Source organism: Melospiza melodia, chromosome 3 (assembly GCF_035770615.1).
Source record: "Melospiza melodia melodia isolate bMelMel2 chromosome 3, bMelMel2.pri, whole genome shotgun sequence".
Classification (NCBI taxonomy): Eukaryota; Metazoa; Chordata; class Aves; order Passeriformes; family Passerellidae; genus Melospiza; species Melospiza melodia.
Window position 1 is genome coordinate 60,296,498 of NC_086196.1, and position 18,808 is coordinate 60,315,305.

Below are 18,808 nucleotides of genomic sequence, written 5' to 3' on the forward strand. Positions count from 1 at the left end.
TCCCATTCGGGGCGGCGAGTAAACTGAATACCGCAGCCTCCCGGGATGCGCTACCGACCCCAAAGCCAAGCCCGCATCCGTCAATGGGATGCGGTAACATAAAGGGGAGCCTGTGGGAAACGAGGATCTTTGTCATCTGGAGGGCTGGAAAGGGCCCGAGAGCTGCTTGAGCACTGTGGGATGCCATGGGCGGCTGTGGTGCCTTGCCCCGAGCTGAGAATGCGGCAGGATTCGGTGTGTCAGGGCTGGTTTTGAGGAAGGGAACTCCCCACTTCCGTTGATTTGCAAGAGCAGCTGGCAAACCAGAGGTCTGCAAAGATTTTTGGCTGGATTTCAACAATGATGCTGCCCAAGGGTTTTGCAGTAAGAGCTAAAGTGCACAAGGTGTCAGGGACCCTGCAGGAACCAGTGTGTCTTTTCACTCCCGCCTGGGAGGGATCGGAGGTGCCTCAAGTGCTGGAAAGCATCATATTGGAGTTGGATGTCACCTGTGCTGGAAAACTGCCCTCGGGGCTTGGCTTGTCTCATCAACCCCTTCCTCCTCGGTGGAGGACCTGCAGTGTCCGTCAGCATAGGCCTGGGGAGTGTCTGTAGCTGCCCCCATTGCTTTAGAGACCCACGTGGTTCCTCTCCCATTCTGGGGTCTGAAATGCTTTCCTTTGCTCTGCGCTTGCGTGACCTCCGTCTGCACTGAGCACAGCCTGCCCGAGTATTTTGAGCCTCAGAGCTAAGAATAACTCATACGGTGCCCGTGTCTGCAGAGAGCTCCCCATGTCTGCAGCCATGGCCTGTGCTGGTATGTGGGGTGGGAAAGGGTGCAGGGAACCTGGCAGGGGCTGTGGGTAGGGGAAGTTCCCTGGCCACTGGCAGGTTGTGGTGTGAGTGCCGGGGAGGTGGTGAGGTGGGATCTGGGGGCAGTATGGGCAGCTGTACCTGGGATCCCTCCTCCCTCAGGGCCCCTCAGTTCTGGCAAGTGTCTGGGGCTGGAGAAGCCATCCTGCCAGCTCTGCAGGCACCGAGTGCCTTGCCGCTGGGAGAGACTGCCAGGGTGCGGCTGTGGGGCAGGAGTCGTGGGAGGACCTCCATAGATTTGGGACTGTCGTAGAGGAGACAAGGGCTGGCGCTTCCCTGGAGAAGGGTAGTGGGTTTAGAGCATCCCAGAGCAGGCAGAGTCATGGGAAAGGGTAATTTTTTTTCTTCTGAAAAGCTTCTGGCTAGGACAGCCACATGGGTTAGCAGCCAAGTTTATGCCCTGTGTATGTGCCAGGAGCTTACACCCTATTCACTGTTGCCTGCCTTCCCTTTAGCTGTCACAGCCCTTCAGGACAAGGAAAGCCGCCTCTTTGGAGCCGGGCTGTGTCCTGCTCCCCTGGGATAGGGTACTGGGGAGGGAGTGGGCAGCACTGGGATTCCAGTTTGCTGCTCTGAGTGGGTTGCTGGCTTCTGGCTTATTTACCCAAGGACTAGACCACTTTCTCACATGGAGAAACCTCTGAAGTATTCGGCACCAGCCCAGCCAAGCAGGAGCTGAGATTGCTGGGGAGGGGGGCAGGATGAGCCGCAGATGCCAGTGGGCTGGGGACAGTGGCACCATGGCCCTGCTGCAGGTGACGCTGCTTGCGTGGAGGCTTGGAGCAGCCGGAGCCAGAGGCTCCTTGCAGCCTGGGCGGTGCTGTGGGTGTGCGTGCTGGCTGCTGCCATGGTGCCTGGACAGGGCTGAGGGCAGCTGGACGCCGGGAGGGGAGCTGGGACTTGCCCACCGCAGCGGGCGCGGTGGGGCAGGGCTGCGGGACCAGACATGCCTGGCAGCTGTGCCAAGCTGGTTCGGAGCTCCTGGCCGTGAGCTGCTGGTCAGAGCCCCGGGAGGATGGCCAGGCCAGGGAGAGGTGCGGGATGGGGCTCTGCGGTGTCTGTCCTGCCCCGCTCTCCTGGTGCCGGGGTACCCCGCTGAACTCCGCAGTCCCTTCCCGGTATCTCCCTGCAGGCTGCTCCTCTGGCGGTCGACGAGCCTTGAGTCATCCTCCCTATCCACCCTGTGTGTGTATGCCGTCCCGCCTCTTCCTTCCCTGTCCTTCTCTGGCCCCATAGCTAGAACTATCTGCTGGGCTCCTCCCTACCCGGCTCTATTGACTCAGTGCTCAGGCAGCCGGGCCGGCTTTCGGAGAAGAGGGAAAAGGAGAGGGAGAGGCCCCTGGGGGTGGGAGAAGCCGCAGGCAGCCGCTGACGCCCTCCCGGCCGAGGCGGGTGAGGAGGAGGCGGGACGAGGGAAGAACCCGGAAAGCTGCGCCGGGAGGAGAGGCTGACGAGGTTGGAAAGCGTCTGGAATTCCTCCGGGCTCAGCCTTTTGGCATGGCGGGGACAGGACAGGACCCATGACCTAGGTGCTGGGGATTGCCTTCTCTCAGCCCGCGCTCAGTGCTGCTTTGCCCCCTTGGTGTCCTCTAAAGACAGCAGGGCTGCAACAGCCAGGCTGGAGGACAGGGCTCAGAACGGGGCTGCTGCTGGGGATGGGGCCTGGGACGTTCTCCTGGTGTGTGTGTGCCCACCCTGGGGTGCTCCGGTGTCACTGGGCTCACTGGACCAGGCATTGCTGCTGGGGAGGGTCCCTGCTGTGGGAGTGGTGGGGAACTGGGGATTCAGCCTCCAAGCCTGGCTCTGTGTGATGGCTGAAATCCCCAGGGGAGAGCGAGGTGGCAGCCGTGCCTCAGGGCGGCCGTGCCCGTTCTGTTGCAGGGAGTGGAGCGGGAGGCAGCGGTGCTGGTGCCGAGCTATGATGCCCTTTGGCGGGATGGCTGCTCGTGTGGAGAGAGACCGCCTGAGAGCCGAGGGGCTTGGCCAGCACCACAACGCCATCAAGTACCTCAACCAGGACTATGAGGCCCTCAAGCAGCAGTGCATCGAGAGTGGCACCCTCTTCAGGGATCCCCAGTTCCCAGCTGGCCCAACTGCCCTTGGATTCAAGGAGCTGGGGCCACACTCCAGCAAGACACGGGGAGTGGAGTGGAAGCGTCCGTCGGTAAGTGCTGGGCTTGCTTCTTCTGCAGGGCTGGCGTCCCTGTCCTGCATGTCTGCACTGATGTGGTGTGCTGAGCTGCAGACTGGCCTTGCTGGCACCCCTCAGTGCTTGGGTCCCTGGAGTGCTGCAGAGCCACTTTCCCAAGGGCCCAGGGCCGTTCCCTATGAGTGTCTGCTCAGAAAAGCATTGTGTCTAGCAGGCACTGCTTCCTCTGGGCAGCAGACTGTGGGCTTCAAAAGAAGGTGGGTTGTGTTCTTGCTCATAGGTGCCATGGCATGGATGTGTCACCCTCAGTAGCTGGGGCTTTTGAGAGTGCATATCCCCTGGTGCCATGAGGGCGAGGGGAATGTCATCCAGCCTTGTCCTCCCATGGATACAGCAAATCTTGCCTTGCCTTACCGTGATGGCCTTGGGCTTGCAGTCAAGCACCCTTCCCTAGCTGAGGGCAGGTGGGGTACATCTCACAGGGACCATATACCATTTCTCTCGAGTCAGAGCCGCAGTGGGTGCCAGCCCTGCTAAAGCCCAGGCCCTGCCAAGATCCAGCCCCAGCATCTGGTTCTGTCCTTCTGCAGGAATTAGTGGATGACCCTCAGTTCATCGTTGGCGGTGCCACCCGGACAGACATCTGCCAGGGGGCTCTGGGTGAGTGTTGAAGCTTTGTCCCTGGACCTTGGTCCAGGCAGCAGTGACTGGGGAGGGTTGGGTGGCCCTTTCCAGTCAGTGAGGTGGAAACTGCAAGTCAGGGGGCATCCTGTGTCTCCTGGTAGCTCTAGGTTAAAGCTCCACAAAAATGAGTTGATGTGTGCACAGCTTGACCATGCTGAGATCAGTGGAGATTCTGGGTGCATCCATGCCTCACACATGCTGACAACAATGCCAGGAGCTGCTCCAAAGAGCTCCCTGCTTTGGTAAATGGTGAGGGATGGCAGCTGCATGACAATAACAAACTGAGCTGCTGGTGGTGGTGGTGGTGAGAAAATGCTTGTGAACGAATGTGGTGTGGCAGAAGGGTATGGAGAGGTGTACAAGTGATAATTTGTCTTTTCTCTGGGGGTGTCTCCCAAGGCAAAGGCACTGAGGCAAGGAAAGAAGTGTGAATGGGCTGGGTAGGCTAGCAGAGTTGAACCACAGCTGGGATTTTGTGGTCACCAGAAACAGATCCTAGTACCACAGACAGTGTTGTCCTGACTGGGGGCAAGTAGGGCACTTGATTGGGAGTACTGTATACCTTAGCACACTTAGCATGCTGTTTTCAGGGCTGACTACATTTAATATACCCAGTAATTAGGACAAACTTGAGGTGGCAACTGGAGTGCATAACAGCCCAAAGCACTGTGGTAGTGTTCACTTGGTCATTAAAAACTCGGAAATGGCATTTTGTAAACCACAGCCCAGTTACAGGTTATCCAGGCTTGAGGCTAAGGTGTGAAAGGCTTCAAAGGTAAAAAAGAAAAGAGGATTAAGTCAAAGAATTTAAAGCACAGTGGCCTGGAGCAGCACTTGTGGTTAAAATCACTCGGAAGGAAAAGTGCGGCATTGCTTGCAATTTGAGAAGCTGGGGCAGCAGCATGAAACCGCTCACTTGCTAAAATGGCTTTTTACATGCAAAGTGTAATTGTGCTGCAGAACTGCTGTCTGAGACATGCAGGGCAGTCAAATGAATGAGTTACAGGAGGGTCCAGATAAATGGCTGCAGGAGGGGGCTGTTGGTGCTGACTGTGTGTGGTGGTCTGGACACAGGCTCCAGGTGAAGGAGGAATGTTCCTTGTTGCCTTGAGCTAATCCTTCTCTCTGTGGGCAGGCTGAGCAAGCCTGAATCCCTGAGTTCTGCTTGCTGGACCTTGTCTGGTTTCTCGGTGGACTTTTTGAGCTGGGTAGCCACAAACATTTGCAAAGAGAGCACACCATGGGCTCCTAAACATGCATCACCTACCCTCCCAGCTAGGGAGGTGATGGGTACTCATACCAGCTTCCTCTCCTTCCCCAGGTGACTGCTGGCTGCTGGCTGCCATTGGCTCCCTCACGCTCAACGAGGAGCTCCTGCACCGCGTGGTGCCCCATGGACAGAGCTTCCAGGAGGACTATGCTGGCATCTTTCACTTCCAGGTGGGCTGGGAGCTTTTGGCCCTCCGCAGCTGGTGGGCTGTGGCAGAAGCGAGGGTGGTGGGTTGAGGCCATCCCTCTGGGGGAGGGATGATGCCATGTGGTGCTCTGAGCTCACCCCACTCCCTCATCACCCCCCAGATCTGGCAGTTCGGCGAGTGGGTGGACGTGGTGGTGGATGACCTGCTGCCCACCAAGGATGGGGAGCTTCTGTTTGTGCACTCGGCGGAGTGCACCGAGTTCTGGAGTGCTCTGCTGGAGAAGGCCTATGCCAAGTGGGTATCCCCATGGTGGGCACATGGGCGGGCATGTGAGGGCTGGAGGGAGGGGAGTCTCCTGTGCCGCTGGCCCTGCCTGTGCTGGGTGTCAGGGCAGTGCAGTGCGCTACCTGCTCATCTCCTCACGCGCCCCTCAGGCTGAACGGCTGCTACGAGTCGCTCTCGGGGGGCAGCACCACCGAGGGCTTCGAGGACTTCACGGGCGGCGTGGCGGAGATGTACGACCTGAAGCGGCCGCCGCGCAACATGGCGCACATCATCCGCAAGGCGCTGGAGAGGGGCTCCCTGCTGGGCTGCTCCATCGACGTGAGTGACGGGATGGGCCGGGCTCTGCCGCAGCGCTGGCCACAGCGAGGCTCACAGCCAAGGCTGGGTCAGCACTCCCCTCACTGGGGCAAGGTTACTCCTTTGCCCTCCTGCCACAGCTCCCTTTCCAGAGCCAGCGTGGCAGTCCTGCGGCACAACACGTGGCTCCTTTGGATGGAGCGGGATTGTTCATCTCCAGTGCAGGACAAGGCACTGCCTTTAACTCTGGCCATGCTTTGCATCAGCAAATTACCTGGAGCGGGGTTTTTAAATTCTGAAGTTTGGGTGGTTCCTTGATGGATCTTTGGTGTGCTAAGGAAACTGGCTTTAAATTGTCCCCAAACAGCAGTCTTTGAGCACAGGGAGCTGCTACCTGCTAGTTCTCTTGGCTGGAGCAGTGCAAAGCAAGGAGAATTCTCCACACAGTGGAGGGAAGGGATAGGGATAAGACTATATGAATTCAGTCCTATTGACTTGAGCATTACACATTCTCCTCAGATCACAAGTGCCTTTGATATGGAAGCAGTGACCTTCAAGAAGCTGGTGAAGGGCCACGCCTATTCTGTGACGGCCTTCAGAGATGTGAGTCACCTAGGTTAGGCTTTAATAGCAATATCAGCCTGGCTAGTGACATGGGCTCCAACTCCTGTGTCTGGTGTCTGGCAGGTGAACTACCGGGGCCAGCAGGAGCAACTCATCCGCATCAGGAACCCCTGGGGTCAGGTGGAGTGGACTGGAGCCTGGAGTGATGGGTGAGCAGGACAGAAGGGATGGCAGTCTCGCTCTGTCAGGCCAGTGAGCACTGCACACGCAGCAGTCAAGCATGGGGCATTGAGGGGAAGCTCACAGTGTGCAGAGCCCTTTGCATCAGAAAGAGAAGAGTTATAGGCCAGCTCTGAATTCCTCTCAGGAGTCCTTATCTAATTGTCTCTCTCCTGCTATTCCAGATCCTCTGAGTGGAACAACATTGACCCTGACGAGAGAGAAGAGCTGCAGCTGAAGATGGAGGATGGAGAGTTCTGGTGAGTGCTGGAGCAAAGTGCTGCTCTATTTCAGCAGCCTGTCTGGGAAGGAGCAGAGGAGCTGGGGAGAGATCCTGCAGTCATGCTTCACCTGAAGCGCATGACCTACCTTTATGAGCTGGCTTCCCAGCACTGGAGAGCTTGCCAACATTTTCTCATCTGATCTAGTTAATAATTTTCCTCCCTTGAAGGAAATTCAGGCCAACTAAATGCAAAACAAACATGTAGGAAGAGTAAACATTCCAAAACCAGCACAAGGCTTTAAATAAACTATAGCTCTTTAGGGTAAAAGATTTTACTGTCATTTAATTCTTCTAAAATGTTAGCTGGGTCCAGAGCTACTTGTGCTTTCCTCCCTGCCCACAGCAGTGCCCTGGCCTGAGCCCCTCCTTGCCTCCCACAGGATGTCGTTCCGGGACTTCATGAGGGAGTTCTCCAGGCTGGAGATCTGCAACCTGACCCCCGATGCCCTGACCAAGGACGAGCTCAGCAGGTGGCACACACAGGTGTTCGAGGGCACGTGGCGCCGGGGGAGCACTGCCGGGGGCTGCAGGAATCACCCAGGTACCTCTGGCCTCCACACCTGTGCTCCTGGCAGCATGATGGAACCAGGCGTCTCATCCATGCATCCCCTTCCTCCCAGCCACATTCTGGATCAACCCCCAGTTTAAGATCAAGCTGCTGGAAGAAGATGATGACCCTGGGGACGACGAGGTGGCCTGCAGCTTCCTGGTGGCTCTGATGCAGAAGCACCGGCGGCGGGAGCGGCGCGTGGGAGGTGACATGCACACCATCGGCTTTGCTGTCTACGAGGTAACCCCTGCCCGCCCCCAGGCTCCTTCCCTGGGACAGGCTCAGCCCTGCCAGTCCCACCTCAACCCCAGCCCTCAAGAAAATCTTTCCCACCAGCTTTGGCCAGCTGTGGGCTAATGCCCCCCAGCCTGTGCTCCCTGCAGCTGTAAGGGATGTGGCAGGTACTGGGATTCTGATTTTTTCCCCTCTTCCCTCCTATCTGCAGGTTCCTGAGGAGGTATGTGCTGAGCTGTCAGAGCCTACCCCATCTTGGAGGGAAGCACAAGACTGGGCAAAAATGGATTGCTGCATCCAGTGGCATGGGAGCTCCACAGCACTGGCTGTGGCTCGTGTGCCAGTGGGAGCTGGGCACCTTCATGTGGGAGGGAGGGAGGAAGGGATGGCCCCTAGTGGATGAGCACGGCAGGGCTGTCCTACCTGATGTGGCCCGTGCTGGTCCCACTACTCCCTGTGGGTGCTTCCCGTTGTGGTCCACAAGCACATTCCTTCCCCCAGGCCCAGGGCATGCAGAATGTGCACTTGAAGAAGGACTTCTTCCTGCGAAACCAGTCCCGGGCACGGTCTGAGACCTTCATCAACCTGCGGGAGGTGAGCAACCAGATCCGGCTGCCCCCCGGCGAGTACATCGTGGTGCCCTCCACCTTCGAGCCGCACAAGGAGGCCGACTTCGTCCTGCGGGTCTTCACCGAGAAGCAATCGGACACAGCGTGAGTCCCGGCCCCCTGGCAGGGACACCCCGTGTCTGTCAGCACTGGGGTGTCCCCCCCTGCACCTTGCCAGCTCCCCTGCTGGCTGGGAGACCGCTCATCACGTTGTTTTCCCCTCTCTGCCCCAGGGAGCTGGATGAGGAGATCACAGCAGATCTGGCAGATGAGGTAGGAGCCGCCACTTTGGATCGGCTGGTGCTGAGGCTCCGGCACTTGGGAGGGGGACGCTGGAGTGTCAGTGTGGCTGGAGAGGGGCTGGCAAGGTTGGGGTGATGGAGGTGTAGGAATTAACAAAGATGAGAAAAACAAAGAAGAGCTTCCTTTCCAGTTGGCATTTATTGAGCCTGGAAGGCAGGGCAGAGCCTGGGTTTGACCACTAACCTCTTCTTTCTGGTTTGCATCACCCCAGGAGGAAATAACTGAGGATGACATAGAGGACAGCTTCAAGAACATGTTCCAGCAGCTGGCAGGGGAGGTGGGTACGGCTGCACCGAGCTCTGGAAAGCCCTCTGGGGAGGGGAGGGGACAGGACTGAACCCCTGGCCGTGGGAGTTCCAGCCCACCCCACCTCACTCAGTCCCATCCTGCAGACAAGTCCATCTTTGCTGTGGCTCAGCCCAGCTGCCCGCAGGGATGGTGTGATGACAGGGGCAGATTTGGGGAAGAGCACCCAGCTGTGACCAAAACTCTTCTGAGTGTACAAGAAATGTAATGGCATCTTCATGTTTTGTGACTAAGGCAGAGATGTTTAGGCAGGAGGGGGACAATGGCCACAAGTGGGGTGGAGAGCAGGCAAGGGGTGATGCTAACTCTGCTTCTGTTCCAGGACATGGAAATCAACGTCTTTGAGCTTCGGACTATTCTGAACAGAGTCATCGCAAGACGTAAGCACTACTCTTCCTAACCCTGCTCCCTGCAGCCCAGGTTGCTCAGCAGGCTGGGTTTTGGTGCATGTGCTCAACCTCCTCCTTCCTCCTCAGACAAAGACCTGAAAACGGATGGGTTCAGCCTGGACTCCTGCCGCAACATGGTCAACCTGATGGATGTATCCTCCTGGTGCTGTGGGCCAGGGCTGGTTTTTGTGGTGCTCAGCCTGCAAGAAACAAGACTTGTCTCTTGGAGCTGGGGCTTGGCTCTCCAGCAGTGCTGAAGCTGTTTAACTGGGGGAAGAAAGGAAGGGTCCTTATGGCTTCAGAGCCACGTGCCCTACACTCTTCGACTTCAGCAGCAGGTTTTTGGCAAGGGCCATCACTTCCCCTGCTTGCTTGGGCCCTGGTTCTGCCACCAAAAGCCCAGCACGGTCCCACCCCATGCCTTCTGCTTTCACCTCCAGGAGGAAGTTCGTGTATTTCACTTCCCATGGGCTCCTTAGCCTGATGTGCTGTTGTGCCACCCAGCCTTTGAGGCACTCCTCAAAGGAAACAAGGACTGTTGGGTTTCTTTCCTCCAAACCATCCTGTCCAGCTGCTGTGGATGAGTCAAGTGACAGGAGCCATGGCCAGTGTCCTGCTTGTACAAGGACATGCAGCTGGGGAGTCTGGCAAGGAGCACCTCTGAGCCCTTCTCCAGCCTGGCCCTACAACATTTCTTTTGCTGCAGGCCAGCCCAGCTTTGGTCCAAGGACAGCACAGCAATGTGCTTCCTACAGCAGCAGCACAGCTGCTCCCAGGGAGTGGCAGGGCTGCTGGTTCAAGTCTTACCCTTTCCTTGCTGGGTTGCAGGCTCTCATTTTGTTGATGCTGCAGGGGAAGGTTGGGGGAAAAATTGGACAGGCCAAGTGTGTCCAGGCTTTTGTCACCTCCTGTGGCTGGGATCTGGTAGCTTTGCCTTTGTGCCCTCCCCTTTCTTGGCTGCTTTGACCTCCTTGACCTTCTGCCTCCCAGAAAGACGGCAGTGCCCGCCTTGGGCTGGTGGAGTTCCAGATCCTGTGGAACAAGATCCGGAGCTGGCTGGTGAGGAGGAGAGGGGGCATGGTGCACTGCACAGGGGTAGCACCCCTCCTGAGGCAGCAAGGAGGGGGGACAGCCAGCCTGGAGGCCACAGGAGAGCCCTCCCTTCATGTCCCCTGTGGTGTTTTTGCAGACGATCTATCGCCAGTACGACCTGGACAAGTCAGGAACCATGAGCTCCTATGAGATGCGCATGGCTCTGGAGTCAGCAGGTAGGTCTGGAGAAGGATGGGACTAGGCTGGAGGCTGGGCAGGGGGCTCCTGCTGTCAGAGTCCTGTCCTAAATAGCAGGAGAAGAGCGTGACCAGCTTATATTGCATGCTTGAAGCCAACCTGTTGTAGTGAGATGCGGCCCCTGTATGCACCAGGCTTTCTGCATCACAGCTGTGCCAAGTGTTGGAGCCTGAGTTGGAGATGCACACAGGATGGTCCCAGCCTCTGGCCTGCTCTGGCCTGCAGAATCCCATGCTGGCAAAGCAGAGGCTGGGGTCGATTAGTGAGCTAACTAGTCATATATGGCTGCAGGGAGAGCATCCCCTCTTCCTGCTGAGGCTGGACACAGTGCCCTTCCTTGGGCACTGGATGGGTGGACCCTTTGTGTGGATGCATGGACTTTCACACCTACACCCTGCTCTGCTGCCTCCCTGGGGGCTGACTGCTCTCTGCCTTGCAGGTTTCAAGCTGAACAACAAGCTGCATCAGGTGGTGGTGGCACGCTATGCAGACAGTGACATGGGCGTGGACTTTGACAACTTTGTCTGCTGCCTCCTGAAGCTGGAGACCATGTTCAGTGAGTGATGGCCCTGGGGCAGGCAGGCAGGGCAGGGACAGAGAGATGTGTTGCTCACTTTGCTTGTGTTCCTGCAGGGTTCTTCCGGAGCATGGACCCTGATGGCACTGGCACTGCTGTCATGAACCTTTCTGAGGTGAGAGTTCAGCCCAGTGAAAGTTGGGGTGGGAAACAAGGGGACACAGCATTAGGGTGAATGGGGCACCTGGGGTGGGTGATAGAAAGCCCTCCAGCCCCCTGGGTAGGGAAGAACCCATAAAAGATCAAGGTGAGTAAACAGGACTGCTGCAGGCTCTGTGTTTCATGGAGGGCTGTTAAAATTGACTTATGAGGACACCAAAAATGCACCCTGCTCATTCCTTCTCCCTCTCCTTCCCAGTGGCTGCTGCTGACCATGTGTGGCTAGGAGTTACAATGGATCTGCTGCAGCTGGGACACCCCGATGGGCCAGGCCCACTCCAAGTGCCTCCCCTTGGATCTATGGATACAGGATACTCTTCCCCCCTTGCTCCATCCCACTGGTGGCTGAGCCACCAGCCCTGCCTCCCAGCAAGCCTCACACCATCTTCTCCAGTGGACCAGGGGTCAAGGCAGGCAGGGGATTCCCTTCTCCTCTTCTGGGCTGGGTTCTTTCCACATGCCCTTGCTCCCTCTCACCCCAGAGGAGGAGGAGGGCAAGCAGCACGGGGTACCTGTGAGTCCCTGCATGGTGGCAGGCTGTGGCCAGCTGCAGAGCAGGAGGGGCAGCTGCTGGGGCACCAGGGGGAGGACACTGGTATCGCCTGCTCCAGTGCTGAGCCACCCCTCCAGCACACCTTGCCTGTCTGCACCCACACCTGGCAGCAGCAGCAGCACATACTGCCGTGCTCAGGCAGCACGTTCCCAAGGGAGCCACAGGGGCCTTCTGGGAGGAGGGATGGCCACACTGGCTGTCATCAAGCCCTTGCACCATTCTTAGCACTCCTAAGCACGACCAAAGCGTGGAGCCTGCTGGCTCCTTTCTGCGTGGCCTTCAGCACATCCCTTCCACCTCCATGTCCTAAGGGCTGGCCTAAGCCCAGCACTGGGTCAAGCTCTACAGCTCAAGCACTGAATGTTTCGGGGCTCCTCCATCATGTGAGCACATGCAACCCTGTATTGCAGCACTGAAGCTCCTCTTGTCCACGCAGGCACAGCCGTGCCATCACTGTCACAGCAGCCTGGCCTCCCCTCCCATCCCTGGGAGCTCCTGGGACATCTGCTGCCCTTGGTCATGGCCCACAGCAGGGCTAGGGGGTACAGCACCCAAGAGGCAATGCCATCCTCCAGAGAGCAGGGGGTGGTGGTTTATGGGAGTCTTCAGCACAAAGTTGGGTTTTTACTCCCAATCCCTCATCCTCCCATGCTGTAACATTCTCCTCTTATCTTGGGCTCCATCTTTGCTCTCCATCAGAGCAGATGAACTCCAGTGCCAACATATTTGCACTTCTCTGTGCTACTCCATTTGCCTCACCTTCTCCTGGGGTGGTGGGGTGGCTCCAGCCTGGCAGTGGGCCAGGGCCCGTCCCCTGCCCTGTAGAGACAGGCAGGCAGTTTGCTCCCCAGACCCCTGTTGTCACTGGAGGATGCAGCGACCTGCAGCAATAACCACTGCTGCCTGCCCGGCAGCTCTGCTTCCTCACCCTGCTCACTGTGCTCTCCAGGAATAAACAGATCTGCTAGACCTGTGCTCTGGGAGGTGTCCTGGGGTCTGTTACACCTGTGCTCTGGGAGGTCTCTTGGGGTCTGCGTCCTCCCTCTGCTCGCCGTGGGCCAGTGCAGAGCCAAGCCCAGGTCACTTGGCTGCTTGCCCAGCCTGGAGCAACACCATCAGGACAGGACTTGCTGTGGGGCTGGAGACATCCACATTCCCTAGGATTTTATGAAATTTGCCTCTTCCTTTGCACAGGTGTCTCAACACTTCCACATGGAGCAGCACCATGTAAGAAAGGGGGAAGGGAGCACTGCTCTTCAGGAAAGGTGTCTTGTGGAGGCTAGGGAGGGGAAAGAGGATAGGATGGAATTAACTATGGAGCTGGTGGAAGTGGAGAACAGCCTGGAACTCTGGACCCTGGAAAGGGACCAAAAAAGTTTTATTTCTTCCCTGGGTACAGCCTGTGGGAAGTGAATGTTTTCCCCTGCTCCCTTTGAGGTCATGCCAGTTATAGAAGCCCTCCACAAAAATGAGAGTGGAGTGCTGGATGCTGGGGCTTTTCACAGCGTGGCTCAGAGCAGGACTGCTGTCAGTGCATCCTGCTCCTTGCTCACACTCCAGAAGGACACTGCAGCCTGGATGGCCAGGGGTGCTCAGCATTTGTAAGAGGAGTGACCTTCATCCATCCCAGCATCTCAATATCCCTTATATGGGTGTCCCTGGCACCAGCCCAGCTCTCTGGGGCCAGCATTCCCACAGTGGGGCAGCACCCAGTTCTGGGCCAAGCCAGCCTGGCTCAGAGCACAGACAGGGGCTGAGGTGTGCTGGCAGCAGGAAGCAGCCCCCAGTGCCTCACAAGGCTGCTCTCTCCTGCAGAGGCTTGCCAGACTGGATGGAGGTGGGCTACTTGTGCTTGTCTCTTGACTACCTGTGAGCTGAGCTCCCTCCCTGTGGGCTGGGAGCTCCTTAGGGCCTGCCAGCGCAGGCTTTCTGCTCCTCCATGCAATCCCAAATCCCCTGCAAAGCAAGGCTCAGGTGCGACAGAACAGGGGTGCAGGCAGGCAGAGCTGTCCCAGCTGCAGGGCCTCATCAGGCACACAGAGGCCCAGTTATAGGGCATGGTGACACCCTGGCTTTGGGATGACAGGTGCCCCTGGCGTAGCCTCACCAGAAGCCCCCTCCCTCCCTCCCTCCCTCCCTCTGGGTGCCAGCTGGCAGATCCCTTCCCTCCCCAGCCCTGGCAGCTGGCAGGACAGTATCAGCAGGGGGTTGGCAGGTGGGACTTCCCCAGCTAATGCCACTAAAAGTAGCCTGGCTCATGCCCCTCATTGCAAAGGGGACAAGGAAGATGCCCAGCAGAGGCCTTAAACCCTGAGGTGAGCTGAGTAGCAAGGGGGCCAGGTGTGACCAGACCTGCTCCTGGCTTTGGGTTTCTCTTGGCACAGGCACTAGCCAGCACTTCTGCCTTTCCCACACCTGTCCCACAGGTGTGTGCGGGGTGGGCCAGCAGCGACCATGGATGCACAGCACCCCTGCTCCTGCTCCCCAGCATCCCAGAATTTCCTGCACCTCATACGGCCCTGCCTCCCCCAGCCCAGAGCTGCCTGCCCTTCCTGGGGGTTCCCCTCTCCCCCCAGCTGCTCATGTCCATCCCCAGGCACAGGAGGGGGCCAGAACTGCAGCCCATCCCCACCTGGCCCCAGCAGCTGCCCCAGCAGCTGGGCTGGGCTCTGGCATCTCCCTCTTGGCCAGGCTTCACTCTGCCCCGGGCCCACGACTGCAGGAATGTCATTCCTGTGGGCACAAGGGGCCTTTGTGTGAGCAGGGACGGGGTGTGGGGGCCCAGCCCAGCATCTCAAGCTGGGGCTGGGGACAGGCACAGCTGAGGGCTCGTGGGTGGGCAGCAGCTGACTCCAGCATGGCCCCACAGCTCCCAGCCAGGCACAGTGCTGTCCCCACTGCTGCAAGGGAAGAAAGCCCTCTCCTCATCCTCCCTGTCCCTCCGGCACCAGCAGCATCCTGCAGTCGCCGCTGGCTCAGCACCAGTACAGAGCCTTAGTACCTGTGCCACTAGATGCTAAGGTCTCAGCCACCCCCAAGGGGAGCAGGAGGGCTGGGACTTGGGGCCAGGAGCGCCTGCCAGCAGCTGCTGGATTTGGCCTTTTTCAACAGCTGCCGTCTCAGCGCCAGCAGCAGGGAATGTGCCTGGGCTGGGGCTTTCCAAGGCCTGGCCACAGTGCATTAAACAACCTATTTATAGCACTTGTGTCCCTCCTCAGCCAGAATGGCCTGTGCTCCTCCTGCACAGGGCTGGGTGCTTGGGTGCCACCACTGTCCCCACCACCAGCACGCTCCAGGATCCCTGCCAGAAGGGTCAGGTTTCCTAAAACAAAATATTCTTGGCCTTCCTGACTCTCATCTTCCTCCTCTGCCACTTCTGAGAGCTCCCAGTACTGCCCAGAGCAAGACTCGCACCAAATCTCATACATCTATTGGAGATGCCCTTCTTCCCATGATCCCTGCTGAATCCTTTGGAGATTTTATCAAAAAACAGAACAGAGGTCCTGTTCTGGGAGCAGGCTGAGTGCTGGCAGGTCACTCCTGGGGTGGCCTGTGCCAGACTGGCTGTTGTGTGATGGGACACAGGTCTGCTCAGAAGACACTCTCTCCACAGAAGGGAGTTGTACTAGGAGGTAGCACAGCCATCTCCTGCCCAGATGCTGACCCAGCACACACCCATGTCCCTCCAGCCGTGCCTCCTCTGAGGTGGTGTCCCAATGGCTCCATCCTCTCCCAGAGGAGATGGAGTTGGAGCTGGCTGGCTCCAACCCTTGGATCTGCCCAGAGGATGTGTGGGCTGTGAGCTCACCCAGGCTCAGCAGCAAGAAGGAAGGGGCTGGGCTTTGGGCAAGCTGAATTCTCAGGGGTTTGGGATGGCAGGGAGAAGAAGACAAGAGGACAGCTCTGTGCAGTCCTGCCACCACCCTAAGGATAGACCCCTGTGTGGGCTGCTTCCAGCCCTGCTATCTCACCAGCATTGCTCCACTCCCAGGCTTACCAGAAGCCCACATCCTCCTCGTGCTGCCCAGGGGAATCTCCTGCTCCTTCTTCCCTGATGTCAGCTGTTAACTGCTCATCTGTGAGAAATAAGTACTATGGAGGGGTATACAGTCCCTGTTGAGGCTCGGGAAGTGGATCTCAGCCCTTCCCATCAGTTAATAGGGTATACAATAGAGAAAACGGGTGCGTGAAAGAAAGCAGTCTTGACACGTACCCAGCCAAACATAAGCCAACCATTTAGTGAGGAATTTTGAGTACCTTGATGAAGAGGGATGAAATATAGACCAGTAAAAAGTGTTGGGAGACAGAGCAGTGATTGCAGGACCAGAAAGACCTCCATGGATCAGAGAAGTTGCAGCAAGGCTCTAGGTGCTTTGGCCTAGAAATCACACAGACAGGACTCTGCTGCCCTAAATCTTTGGTTTCAAAGTAGATACTGTTGCGATTTTGTTTTCTTTCAAGGTTGCATTCTCTTCCCAGCTGTGGGCTCTACTCGACAGAAGATGAAGTTTACATCCCTTCATCTCTCTGGGGTGTACTTTTGCCCAGTTGGACCCACACCTTCCAGATGGGGGAAGCGACTCGGAAAGATCTCTGAATTTTTGGCAAGGGACAAAAATCTGCCTTTCTATGAGTCCCAAGAGCTTGGCAATTAAGCCCTGCCCCACCTTCTTCTCAGTGCTGGGATGTTGCAAGCATCTGGCTCTCAAAGCAGGGTGAGAGCCTTCTGCGCTCCCTCCCTGGCAAGGAACAGGTTTCTGCAGAGGCCACACACTACAGCCCCTTTGTTCCCAAAGAATTTTCCATCCACTCCCTTGTGTATCTATCTCAGCAACATTACACTCAGATACAACCTAACACTCAGAGGCAATGCTCCCAGCAATGTGTTGCAGCATCTCTGCACCTGGTAAACACCTCCCTTTCCCCGTGGGACTGGAGGACAGGATTCCTCCAGTAGGGATGGCAGGAAGATCAGTTCCCTCAGCCCAGGCAGGGCTTTTCCTAGGAAAAGGCCCCCTGGGGAATAAGATGTCCACTCTCCTCTGTTACTGTCATCACTAACACTGACCTGGGGTGCTGCATTTTCATCCCAGTGGTCCCCAGCCTGCTCAGAGTGCTGCAAGTGCCCTCTGCACAAGGAAAGGATATTCCCAGTGGAGCTGGACAGGGGAAATCAAGGCACTAAGCAAGGCTGATCCAGCATTGGCTGGTCGCTGCAGCACAGCGAACCCAGCAGTCTCAAGAGCAGGCCAAGCAATGCACCCTGATGTAGGGGAGATGCTCCTCCTGAGGGAACACAAACTCTGACAGAGCTGCAGCAAAGCTTTGGCTCCTGCTTCCTTTGTGGGAGCTCTTCCTGCTCCCGGCACGGCGGCCAGCACGGAGCCCTGAGCCTGTGCCATGGCCTCTGAGCACAGCAGCCCACCCCGAGCCCGGGAGCCTCAGGCCAGTCCCACGGGGCTGACGTCAGCCCCGCTCCTTGAAGCTCTGGGGCCATCGGGGAGCTGTTTCTGCTTTCAGCACATGGTGTCCCAGCCTGCTTTCCTCATCCATGGCTGGCTCCCTGGGAAGAACCCATGGGGCTGGGAAAGGTCACCCTGGCTGAGCTAACCACCCTTGGATGGGACTTACTGAGCAAGGGACAGCTTACAGCAGGCAGGGAAATGGAACAGTGGTTTTTGGTCCCTCGTGTCTGTTCATTCTCTTAAATTCTTCTTGAGCTAGAGCCTAAAGTAGGGCCCTGGCAGGGTTTTGGAAGGAAACAAGGGGAGGAAATGAAAACAGACATCCACTAGGAACAAAACAAAGGTCTGGCAGAGGAGGGATGTGGAAGGGCACAGACATGACCATGGACCTTCCTGCCTGCACTCTCACTCTGGCTAACTTGTGCTCCCCTGGCTGCTTGCCCCAAGCTAGCTCAGCTTGGGAACACTGGAACACACCTGGAAAGTGCAGGACATATGTTACTATCCTGCTCTTGAACCACTCATGGAGCCAAATTAAAGCTCTTTCTCAGGGCAGTACCCAACTGCTCCTCAGTACATTACGCCTTGGGCCATCCCTTGCCTACTCTCCTTGCTGGCTCACCTGGCCTGCGTTCCCGGCCCTTATAGGAGCAGGTGACAATTGCTGGCACTGGCAGGGAATGACAGGCAGGCATATTTTGGACTCAGCTGTCTGCTCAAGGGCTATGGCAAAGCCTTGCAATGAAACAGAACCCCACTCTGCCAGCCCACATTTCTGTGGTGGGCAGATGTTGATCGTCTCTTGCCCCCCTTATCTCCCCTACACTGCCACCCCGACAAATGGGGCCTCGGCTGTGAAGCAGTATCACTTTCAGGGAGTGTGTGTCGGGCCTGGGAGGAGGGGGCATTTAAGTGAACAGCTGGGGGTTTTTTGTTGTCCCTTGCACTGGAGCTGTTCCTGGCATTTGGGCTGGTGGCAGGTTCACGCTGGGGAAGCCGAGCAGTCCAGGCTGCTCCGGGAGAACGAGCTGAGTGGTGTCCCGGAGCAGCAAGGCTCCCAAAGAGGGTAAGAGCGACCCGGGCAAGAGGTGGGAAGGAGCCCCATCCAGCGCTTCTCCCCCGGGCCTGCCCCAGGCAGCCCCCGCTCTCAGGGGCGTGCGGACCCCCAACTTCCCGCTCAGCTCAGACGTCCCACAACGTGAGGAGCTGCCGGACGCCCCCGCTCCCGCAGGCCGGCCGGGGCTGTGCCGCTGTGCCCGCAGGCTCGGGGGCAGCATGCCCGCCCCTCCGCTGGCCGCCCCGCTGCTGCGCGCCCTGCTCGCCCGCCTGCTGCCGCTGGCCCGCCGGCGCCTGCTGCCGCCGCTCCGCCGCCTGGGGCGCCGCCTGCGCTCCCCGGAGAGCCGCCAGGCCCTGCTCACCTGCCTGCTCTGCCTCCTCAACCTGCGCAAGAAGGCGGACGACTGAAGCCGGCCGGCCGCGGGCAGGGCCGGGACGGGACGGACCCGGCAGGGCGCGGCAGCTCCTCCCGCCCGGCCGGCCCGCCGCGGGAGGAGGGACCGGGCAAGGGAGGGGACGCGCCCCGGCGGGGGCGGAGGGCCCGCCCAGGCAGCCGAGGCCGGACGG

General features: G+C 58.2%; 1 protein-coding gene and 1 long non-coding RNA gene across 2 annotated transcripts; one reads left to right on the top strand and one right to left on the bottom strand.

The window, feature by feature from the left end:
* Positions 1-646: 646 nt before the first annotated feature.
* Positions 647-12,689, top strand: CAPN11 (calpain 11). Its single transcript, XM_063151966.1, has 22 exons — positions 647-796; positions 2,734-3,016; positions 3,592-3,661; positions 5,007-5,125; positions 5,264-5,397; positions 5,538-5,706; positions 6,205-6,288; positions 6,373-6,458; positions 6,654-6,728; positions 7,132-7,292; positions 7,372-7,541; positions 7,747-7,758; positions 8,037-8,248; positions 8,377-8,416; positions 8,658-8,723; positions 9,075-9,132; positions 9,229-9,293; positions 10,132-10,200; positions 10,331-10,409; positions 10,871-10,987; positions 11,065-11,123; positions 11,367-12,689. The coding sequence occupies exons 2-22, from the start codon at positions 2,771-2,773 to the stop codon at positions 11,391-11,393; spliced, it is 2,118 nt and encodes a 705-aa protein (XP_063008036.1). The 5' UTR covers positions 647-796; positions 2,734-2,770; the 3' UTR covers positions 11,394-12,689.
* Positions 8,566-18,680, bottom strand: LOC134415928 (uncharacterized). Its single transcript, XR_010027133.1, has 2 exons — positions 18,604-18,680; positions 8,566-9,341 (listed from the first exon to the last, which is right to left on the bottom strand). It is a non-coding gene; the product is annotated as an uncharacterized LOC134415928 (long non-coding RNA).
* Between the last annotated feature and the right edge of the window lie 128 nt (positions 18,681-18,808).

Coding starts and splice junctions, on each gene's coding strand:
- CAPN11 (XM_063151966.1), top strand. CDS start 2,771: ATGATGCCCTTTGGCGGGATGGCTGCTCGTGTGGAGAGAGACCGCCTG. Junction 5,398..5,537: donor CTGGAGAAGGCCTATGCCAA/GTGGGTATCCCC, acceptor CGCGCCCCTCAG/GCTGAACGGCTGCTACGAGT. Junction 6,289..6,372: donor CTGTGACGGCCTTCAGAGAT/GTGAGTCACCTA, acceptor GGTGTCTGGCAG/GTGAACTACCGGGGCCAGCA.